A 10,674-nucleotide genomic window follows, 5' to 3' on the forward strand; every position below is an offset into this window, starting at 1 on the left:
AACATACTAATTTGGTTAAAAAGTTTGCGATTTTTTTAAGCGTAACAGTTATAGAAAGGTATGTTATCATGGGTATCATTTTAAGCGCATTGACCCACAGAATAAAGAACACGTAAATTGTACGGCGTGAAAACAAAACCTTCCAAAATTTGCAAAATTGCGGTTTTCTTTTTAATTTCCCCACACAAATAGTATTTTTTTGGTTGCACCATACATCTTATGGTAAAGTGAGTGATGGCATTACAACGGACAACTGGTCGCGCAAAAAACAAACCCCCATACTAGTCTGTGGATGAAAATATAAAAGAGTTATGATTTTTAGAAGACGAGGAGGAAAAATCAAAAATGCTAAAATAAAATTGGCTGCGTCCTTAAGGTCTAAATGGGCTTGGTCCTTAACCCCTTAATGACGGACGTAAATGTACGTCCTGGTGAGGTGGTACTTAACGCACCAGGATGTACATTTACGTCCTAAGAATAACCGTGGGCATCGGAGCGATGCCCGGATCATGCGATCCTGCAGATGCCGTGATCAATACAGATCACGGCATCTGCAGCATCGCAGTCACTTAAATGGATGATCGGATTGCCCCCAGCCCTGCTGCGGCGATCCGATCATCCAGCATGGCGTCTTCTACTCTGATCTGCCTTCCCGCAGACCAGAGCAGAAGATGACCGATAATACTGATCAGTGCTATGTCCTATACATAGCACTGAACAGGATTAGCAATCGAGTGATTGCTATAAAAAGTCCCCTTTGGGGACTATTAAAGTGTAAAAATAAAAGTAAAAAAATAAAGTAAAAAAATGTGAAAAACTCCCTCCCCCAATAAAAACTTAAATTGTTCCATTTTCCCTATTTCACCCCCAAAAAGTGTTAAAAAAATATTTTATATACATATTTGGTATTGCCGCGTGCGCAAATATCCCAACTATTAAAATAAAATGTTAATCATACCGTACAGTGAACGGCGTGTACGTAAAAAAAAAAAAGTCCAAAATAGCTGCTTTTTTTATAACATTTTATTCCAAAAAAAATGAATAAAAAATGTATTAAAAGTTTTATGTAAGCAAATATGGTATCAATAAAAAATACAGATCACGGCGCAAAAAATGAGCTCTCATACCGCTGCCTATACGGAAAAATGAAAAAATTATGGGTCTTCAAAATAGGGGGATCTTAAACGTACTAATTTGGTTTAAAAGTTTGTGATTTTTTTTAAGCGCAACAGTAATAGAAAAGTATATTATCATGGGCATCATTTTAATCGCATTGACCCAAGGAATAAAGAACACATGTCACTTTTACCATAAATTGCACGGCGTGAAAACAAAACCTTCCAAAATTAGCAAAATTGCGGTTTTCTTTTTAATTTCCCCACTCATAGTATTTTTTTGGTTGTGCCATACATTTTATGGTAAAGTGAGTGATGGCATTACAACGGACAACTGGTCGCGCAAAAAACAAGTCCTCATACTAGTCTGTGGATGAAAATATAAAAGAGTTATGATTTTTTGAAGGCGAGGAGGAAAAAACGAAAACGTAAAAATAAAATTGTCTGCGTCCTTAAGACCCAAATGGGCTGCGTCCTTAAGGTTAGGATATTCCTCAACTTCTTTTCTTTGTGGTCTTCCCTCCGAGGTGTACACCTTCCTATAGTATGATACAATTTCACTTTCAATCTCCTCAGGGTTAATAATCACTTCTCCCGTCTCATTTGCCAAACAACCAATATCCGATTTCCCCTTCTAATTTGTTATTAGAGAGTATTAGAGAGTAAAATCCATACTCTACATATATTTTTTTTGCCCCTTAAAAAATGAGTGTTGTGTTTTTTGTAGTTGATATCCCTATATTTGCCCTGAAGCTGCTTTATCCCCTTAAGGACCAAGCCCATTTTCACCTCAAGGACCAGGCCAATTTTATTTTTGCTTTTTTATTTTTTCCTCCTCGCCTTCTAAAATCCATAACTCCTTTATATTTCCCTCTACAGAAACATATAAGGGCTTGTTTTTTGCGTGACCAATTGTACTTTGTAATGAAACCTCACATTTTACTATAAAATCTACAGCAAACCCAAAGAATTATCTTTTTAGGGAGGAAATTTTAATGAAAACCACAATTTTGCACATTTTGGAGGGTTTTGTTTTCACACGTGATCTTTATTCTGTGGGTCAATACGATTAAAATGATACCCATGGCTAGATACTTTTATATTTTTGTACTGCTTAAAAAAACTCAAAGTTTTTGTACAAAATCAGTATTTTGCCCACCTATAATTTTTTCATTCTTCCGTATATAGGGCGGTATGAGGGCTCCTCTTTTGCGCCTTCATCTGTATTTTTCATTGCTACTTCCTTTGCATATATAAAAAATTTAAAACACCTTTTACATTTTTTGGGGAATAAAATGGGACAAAAAAAGCAGCATTTTTGGACTTTTTCTTATTTTTTTTTACATTTATGCTGTTCACCGTACGGGATCATTAACATTGTAGTTACGCTTTTGGGGGGTAAAATGGGGAAAAAGGGACAATTTCGTTTTTATTGGGGGATGGGATTTTTACATTTTTTCAACTTTTTTTTTTTAACATCCCCATAGGGGACTATCTATAGCAATTATTTGATTGCTAATACTGTTCAGTGCTATGCATAGGGCATAGCACTGATCAGTATTATCAGTGATCCTCTGCTCTGGTCTGCTTGATCTCAGACCGGAGCAGAAGACGCCGGGAGATGGCCGGAGGCAGGTGAGGGGACCTCCGGCCACCATTACAGATGATTGGATCCCCATGGCAGTGCTGCGGGTGATCCGATCATCTATTTTAACATGCGCGTTGCCGCAGATGCTGTGATCTGTATTGATCACGGCTTCTGAGGGGTTAATGGTGGACATCCATGCGATCGCGGATGTCTGCCATTAACAGCGGTTTCCCGGCTGCTGATAGCATGGGGGTGGAAACATCATGCTTTGGGGCTGTTTTTCAGCAAAGGGACCAGGACGACTGATCCGTCTAAAAGAAAGAGTTAATGGGGCCATATATCGTGAGATTTTTAGTGAAAACCTCCTTCCATCAGCAAGGGCATTGAAGATGAAATGTGGCTGGGTCTTTCAGCATGACAATGATCCCAAACACACTGCCTGGACAACGAAGGAGTGGCTTCGTAAGAAGCATTTCAAGGTCCTGGAGTGGCCTAGCCAGTCTCCAGATCTCAACCCCATAGAAAACCTTTGGAGGGAGTTGAAAGTCCGTGTTGCCCACTGCAGGAGGAGACTCTTTCTGGTGCACCCTGTAGTGGCCGCTCGTGTGCATTTACTTATTCTTTAAAGAGTACCTGTCATCAACTAAACTTTCCCTGATCCCCCTCCCCATCTGTCCCTTACTCTAACTATGCCTATCCCTGTGTTTATTGAGGTTTAAAACGCTGTGGAAATACCTTTTTTTTATCCCTCTTCATTAGCTCAGGAGCACTGTCTTTCTGAGGGGTGGAAGGAGGCGGGTCCCGGCAGGCATGATGTCACATGAAGCCTGGCCGGGACTCTGCTCCTGCCAGTCTTCCTGTATGCTGCTCTCCCTCTGCAGCAGTGTTTCCCAACCAGGGTTCCTCCAGCTGTTGCAAAACTACAACTCCCAGCATGCCAACAGCTGTCCGGGCATGCTGGGAGTTGTAGTTTTGCAACAGCTGGAAGCACCCTGGTTGGGAAACACTGCTCTGCAGTGTGCATACAGACTAAGTACAGGGGAGGGACGGCAGCCTCTGTCTCTCTCTCTCCTGTGTCTCTCTGCACTAAAAAGTCAATGCTGAGAACCAGGGGCGGTGGGAGCAATTACAGAGGCAGTAATTAAGATGAATATCAGGGGGGGGGACTGAACTTCCGGTGGAAGGACCAGAGCCCTTCAGCATTAGTCCTAAAAGCTGTACACTTACTATGAAAAGCATAGGAAGCTGCCTGCAGACCAGGCATAGAAGAGAGACCCCTAGTAGCCAAAAGTATAAAATGAAAAAACTGGTATAAATATTAATATTTTTTAATGAAGATATATTACAATATGTCTTCATTAATGATTATGAACAACATATTAAAAGTTTTTATTCATAACAGGTACTCTTTAAGTGTTCATGCACATCCCTGATTCCAGTCCTCCAATCTCGGACATGCACCGCCTGTATGACTCTGCTCCTACCGTTCCCTGAGCAATATTGTAACTTGCCTACTAGTGAAGGTGTCTGTTCTGTGTTCCTGACCCAAGCCTGTTACCTGACTTTGCCTCTGTCTGATCCTGCTGGACCTTGTTTATTCTCCAGTATATTTTCTACAGTATATGACCCAGAATTTCGACCACGGCTTTGTATTCTAAGCAAACTAACACCACCTGACTGCTTCTGAGCTACCCAGCTCTGCTATTAATATCTATTCAGATCTGCTACATCAGACACTGTTTTCTGCACTTTTACCATCTACAGCATCAGATTCCCCATCCTGCCTGTATCTTTGGTGCTTGGCAGCTGCCACTTAACTGGAACCATTCTTGAGGCAGCGACCTGGTATCTCTCCTGCAGCTGAAGTCCAGCTTCTGTATTCAGCATAAAAGGGATAAAAGGTAAACTCCAGGGGAATACTTAGACTCTGCTCCCAAGTCTGTCCCAAACCCATGGAGTATGCCTGTTGGGTCTTCTCCATGAGGAGCAGTGAATATCACAACCATATATCACACTCTTTTCCTACCATGTAAACTATAGTGATGACATCGCTGGATCGGTGACTACGTTCTAAAAGAAAACTTTTATTAACAATTGGGAACAAGTTTGGAGATGCAGTATATGATATATGTATAAATGTCAGATATCCTATGTACATGATTAATATATAGATGTGTTATCTGCATCATTTATTGCTCTCAATTGTCTTCTCTCCTGTGTGAATTCTTAGATGTTCAACAAAAGACGATTTATGAGTAAAACCTTTACCACATTCTGAGCACCTAAATGGCTTCACTCCTGTGTGAGTTTTCAGATGTTTAAGCAGATTTGATTGATTTGCAAAGCATTTTCCACATTCTGTGCATAAAATTGGCTTCTCCCCTGTGTGAGTTTTTTGATGATCAACAAGGTTTGATTTCTTAGTAAAACATTTCCCACATTCTGTGCATGAAAATGGCTTCTCTCCTGTGTGAGTTTTTTGATGTTGAACAAGGTTTGATTTCTTTGTAAAACATTTCCCACATTCTGAGCATGAAAATGGCTTCTCCCCTGTGTGAGTTTTTTGATGACCAACAAGGCTTGATTTCTGAGAAAAACATTTTCTACATTCGGTGCATGCAAATGGTCTCTCTCCGGTGTGAGTTCTTTGATGATCAACAAGGCTTGATTTCTTAGTAAAACATGCCCCACATTCTGTGCATGAAAATGGCTTCTCACCTGCGTGGGTTTTCTGATGATCAACAAGGCTTGATTTATGTAAAAAACCTTTCCCACATTCTGAACATGAAAATGACTTCTTCTTTTTTTCAAACTTCTTCTTTACAAACTCTGATAAATCAGAATATAGGAACTGTATAAAAGGATCAGATGATCCTTTGCTATAAAGGGCTATATCTGGCATAATGGAATGTTCTTCATATGTATCTTGTGTATCATCATCTACTTTATAATCTGAAGATATAAGATTCTCCTCTGATCTCCTGGTGGAAGAATCTGCCAAGAATAAAACATTTTATTTTTGAGTTATTACCTTAACCCCTTAATGACCAAAAACATTTTCATTTTACATTTACATTTTTTCATCCCCCTCCTCCTAAGAGCCATAATTCTCTTGCTTTTCCCTCTACAGAGTCATACGGGAAAAAAATTATATGTGTTTTCCCATCCCTTATACAATAATAGCAGAAAGACCTTTAATCCAGAATTTGCCTTGGGGCACAAAGGACTCATGTTACATCACACCTTCCCCCAAAAAATTGTTGCAGCCGGTGACTGAGTAGAATCTGTGACTGTTCCCTGGTTACTACTCACCTGGGTAGATACCTTTAAGAATGTCCTCCTTATACTGCTCATCACTTCTCACATCTGTCTCTTCTCCTTCTAACTTTATGTCTGTAGTATTAATATAGTTCAGATCTCTCCCTGTAGGGATGTCCTCCTTAGACTGCTCATCACTGCTAACATCTGTCTCTTCTTCTTCCTTTATGTCTGTAGCATTAATATAGGTCATATCTTTCCCTGTAGGAATGTCTTCTATATACTGCTCATCACCGCTCACATCTGTCTCTTCTTCATCTTCTTCCTTTATGTATATATTATTAATATTGATCAGATCTTTCCCTGAATGAATGTCCTCCTTATAATGCTCATTACCGCTCACATCTGTCTCTTCTTCCTTTATGTCTGTAGTATTAATATTGATCAGATCTTTCCCTGTAGGAATGTCCTCCTTATACTGCTCATCACCGCTCACATCTGTCTCTTTTTCCTTTATGTCTGTCGTATTAATATTGATCAGATCTTTCCCTGTAGGAATGTCCTCCTTATACTTCTTATCACTGCTCACATCTGTCTCTGGATCATTAATATTGTTCGGATTTTCTCCCTGAATCGTAAAATGTAGAAGAAATATTGTAAAGTCACGAGGGATGTTATAGATGAGCAGGAGATGAGGAGTCATGGAGGGTGAGGGGACTGACCCCAAGAGCTTCACAGCCCTTCTACAGATCATAGGGAATATCTCCATCTACCTGATCATCCTGTGGAAGAAGAGGACGGGGACACCTCTCTGGTGCTGTTCTCTTACTGGATCTGACTGTAGGGAACACATAGAGAATGAATTCATTCTTTACATACATATAATGAGAGGACGTGTGTATATAGTCATGTCTATTACCTGGTGATGTGAGGGGCTGCTGATCCCCCATCATGACCTGATCCTTGTACTGATCCTTGTGTCCTTCTACATACTCCCACTCCTCCATGGAGAAATAGACCGCCACGTCCTGACACCTTATAGGAACCTGACACATAATGATACAGTCATCACCCCGACCCCTCCAGTGGTGTTACTGTATAATGTCCCAGCATTCCCAGCAGTGTCACCTCTCCAGTCATCACCAGACCCTCCATTACTGTATAATGTCCCAGCAGTGTCACCTCTCCAGTCATCACCAGACCCCTCCATTACTGTATAATGTCCCAGCAGTGTCACCTCTCCAGTCATCTCCAGACCCCTCCATTACTGTATAATGTCCCAGCAGTGTCACCTCTCCAGTCATCACCAGACCCCTCCATTACTGTATAATGTCCCAGCATTCTCAGCAGTGTCACCTCTCCAGTCATCACCAGACCCCTCCATTACTGTATAATCTCCCAGCAGTGTCACCTCTCCAGTCATCACCAGACCCCTCCATTACTGTATAATGTCCCAGCAGTGTCACCTCTCCAGTCATCACCAGACCCCTCCATTACTGTATAATGTCCCAGCAGTGTCACCTCTCCAGTCATCACCAGACCCCTCCATTACTGTATAATGTCCCAGCAGTGTCACCTCTCCAGTCATCACCAGACCCCTCCATTACTGCATAATGTCCCAGCAGGGTCACCTCTCCAGTCATCACCAGACCCCTCCATTACTGTATAATGTCCCAGCAGTGTCACCTCTCCAGTCATCACCAGACCCCTCCATTACTGTATAATGTCCCAGCAGTGTCACCTCTCCAGTCATCACCAGACCCCTCCATTACTGTATAATGTCCCAGCAGGGTCACCTCTCCAGTCATCACCAGACGCCTCCATTACTGTATAATGTCCCAGCAGTGTCACCTCTCCAGTCATCACCAGACCCCTCCATTACTGTATAATGTCCCAGCATTCCCAGCAGTGTCACCTCTCCAGTCATCACCAGACCCTCCATTACTGTATAATGTCCCAGCAGGGTCACCTCTCCAGTCATCACCAGACCCCTCCATTACTGTATAATGTCCCAGCAGGGTCACCTCTCCAGTCAGCAGCTCCATCATCTTGTTGATGAGTTCTCGGATCTTCTGTTCATCCATTTCCTCATGTATCAGGGAGTGAGGTGGGGGCCCCGGGATTGGGCTCAGGGTTCTTCCCCATCCTTCACACACAGGGGCCCGACAGCGCCCACTAGAGGACTTCTTCACTACTGTGTAATCCTGTGTATGGAGAGAGACATTAATATGACTACATACATTCCCAGAATCCCTCACCTCTCCAGTCATATCTGTTATTACATAGATAAGAATGAGGTCATGTGACATCACTCCCAGAATCCCTCACCTCTCCAGTCATATCCATCTGTTATTACATAGATAAGAATGAGGTCATGTGACATCACTCCCAGAATCCCTCACCTCTCCAGTCATATCCATCTGTCATTACATAGATAAGAATGAGGTCATGTGACATCACCCCCAGAATCCCTCACCTCTCCAGTCATATCCATCTGTTATTACATAGATAAGAATGAGGTCATGTGACATCACTCCCAGAATCCCTCACCTCTCCAGTTATATCCATGTTATTATAGATAAGAATGAGGTCATGTGACATCACTCCCAGAATCCCTCACCTCTCCAGTCATATCCATGTGTTATTACATAGATAAGAATGAGGTCATGTGACATCACTCCCAGAATCCCTCACCTCTCTAGTCATGTCCATCTGTTATTACATAGATAAGAATGAGGTCATGTGACATCACTCCCAGAATCCCTCACCTCTCCAGTCATATCCATCTGTTATTACATAGATAAGAATGAGGTCATGTGACATCACTCCCAGAATCCCTCACCTCTCCAGTCATATCCATCTGTTATTACATACATAACAATGAGGTCATGTGACATCATCCCCAGAATCCCTCACCTCTCCAGTCATATCCATCTGTTATTACATAGATAAGAATGAGGTCATGTGACACCACTCCCAGAATCCCTCACCTCTCCAGTAAGCCGGAAGAGTATCTGTAGGGTGAGGTTTATGATCCTGTCGGCCATCTTGTTCCTGTCTCTCTCCATGGTTGATGGGTCATCCAGGAGAATTCTCTGAGGGGAAATCACATTATAAATATCCAGACTCAGGACTGTAATTTCTTAAGGACTTTTATAAGATAAGATGGTCCATTTTGTGTGGTTCTCAGTATTCAGAACCAGAGGTCCTGAGAAGCGGCTGCAGAGGGTATCGCTATGTTGTGTCTCTTTCTTGAGGTTGGATTTGTCCTTTATACTCACATAGATCTGAAGACGAGAACATAACATGGTGACACTTTCCTTTATATATATTGGTCTTCATAATATAACCCCTTAGGGTCCATAGTGAAAGGGAGGGGCCATTTGGGTATGAGAGGTATATAGGCAATGGTATACGGGTATAAATACAATGTATAACTACCTAATGTACGGATCAGATTTGGGTTAATCAGTAATGTCTAAGTGAAGTCATTGGGTGTCACATAGAGGAAATATCTGCTCACTAATAATCTTGTGTTTTATTGTATTATTTGATTCCATCTTCATTGTTCATGTTATTCTGCTGATTCATTTGGGTTGATATATTGTGGTTATTGATGTATAACTCGGGGTTAATTACTCCCTCATTGTTATGTGACTAGATTGGTGTCGTGTGTACAATTGTGGCTTTATATAGATTTAGGGATTTACAGGGGTGTGGAAATAAAAAGAAAGATAAAACTACTTGTCCACGGGACAAAAACAGAGCCCAGTCTTCTTGTCCCTCATGACGATCCACTTGTCGGGGCCGATTTTTGCTTTTACGCTCTCGTTTTTTCCTCCTCGCCCTATAATAGCCATAACTAACTACTATAATGAAACCTTTTAAATTGTTCCATAACATATTCTCCGAATCAAAAAAATATTGGTAAAGTGAAATAGAAATAGTAAAAGATCATTTTGCAGATTTGGTGTTTTTTCTTTTCTACGCCATTTACCTTGTGGTTGAGCCAACATGTTGTTTTGATACCAATATCATTTTTGTAATTTCTGTTATATCTAACTTATAAAAACAAAAATTCTGAACTTTTTTGAATTTTTTTTTTTTATCGTCATTTTCTGACCACTGTAGCTTTCTTTTTTATTTAATTTCTTTTATACCAGGCTGTATGAGGGCTCATTTTTTGCGCCATAATCTGTTTTTTGTATTGGTACCATTTTGGTATTGATCTTACTTGATCTTACTTTTTAATCACTTTTAACTTAAATTGCAACTGTCAGTTTTTTTTCTGGTTTTTTTTTTACATTTCCGTCATTTACCGTACGGGATACAAAATGTTATATTTTAATAGTTTGTACAACTACGCACGCAGATATACCAAATATATTTATTATTATTATGTTTACATGTTTTTATATAGGAAAGGGGGTGATTTGGACTTTTAATATGGAAGAGGTTAATGTGTGTCTTTTTTTTTTTTCTTTCAATAGTTTTTTATTGAATTATACTTTTTAACTTTTATGAAACCTTTTTTTTCTACAGTCCCTTAGGGGACTTTTAGAACTCATGCAGATCAAGGTAGTTCGATTGAACTCAATTGATTTGTTTGCTCTGCAATCCATTGATAGAGCCTGGTCCAGCCCAGGGTCCAGCCAGGATCTATCAATGACAGAGCCACGGAGAGCAGGAAAGCGTGAGTGCCGGGGGGGGGGG

General features: G+C 40.8%; 1 protein-coding gene across 1 annotated transcript; it reads right to left on the reverse strand.

Moving 5' to 3' along the window:
- Positions 1-3,844: 3,844 nt before the first annotated feature.
- On the reverse strand, positions 3,845-10,461 carry LOC130297748 (oocyte zinc finger protein XlCOF7.1-like). Its single transcript, XM_056550602.1, has 7 exons — positions 9,243-10,461; positions 8,952-9,056; positions 7,986-8,165; positions 6,881-7,007; positions 6,735-6,799; positions 6,016-6,589; positions 3,845-5,697 (listed from the first exon to the last, which is right to left on the reverse strand). Exons 1-7 carry the CDS (start codon positions 9,267-9,269, stop codon positions 4,889-4,891), a joined length of 1,887 nt encoding a protein of 628 aa, XP_056406577.1. The 5' UTR covers positions 9,270-10,461; the 3' UTR covers positions 3,845-4,888.
- Between the last annotated feature and the right edge of the window lie 213 nt (positions 10,462-10,674).

Source organism: Hyla sarda, chromosome 1, assembly GCF_029499605.1.
Source record: "Hyla sarda isolate aHylSar1 chromosome 1, aHylSar1.hap1, whole genome shotgun sequence".
Lineage (NCBI taxonomy): Eukaryota > Metazoa > Chordata > Amphibia > Anura > Hylidae > Hyla > Hyla sarda.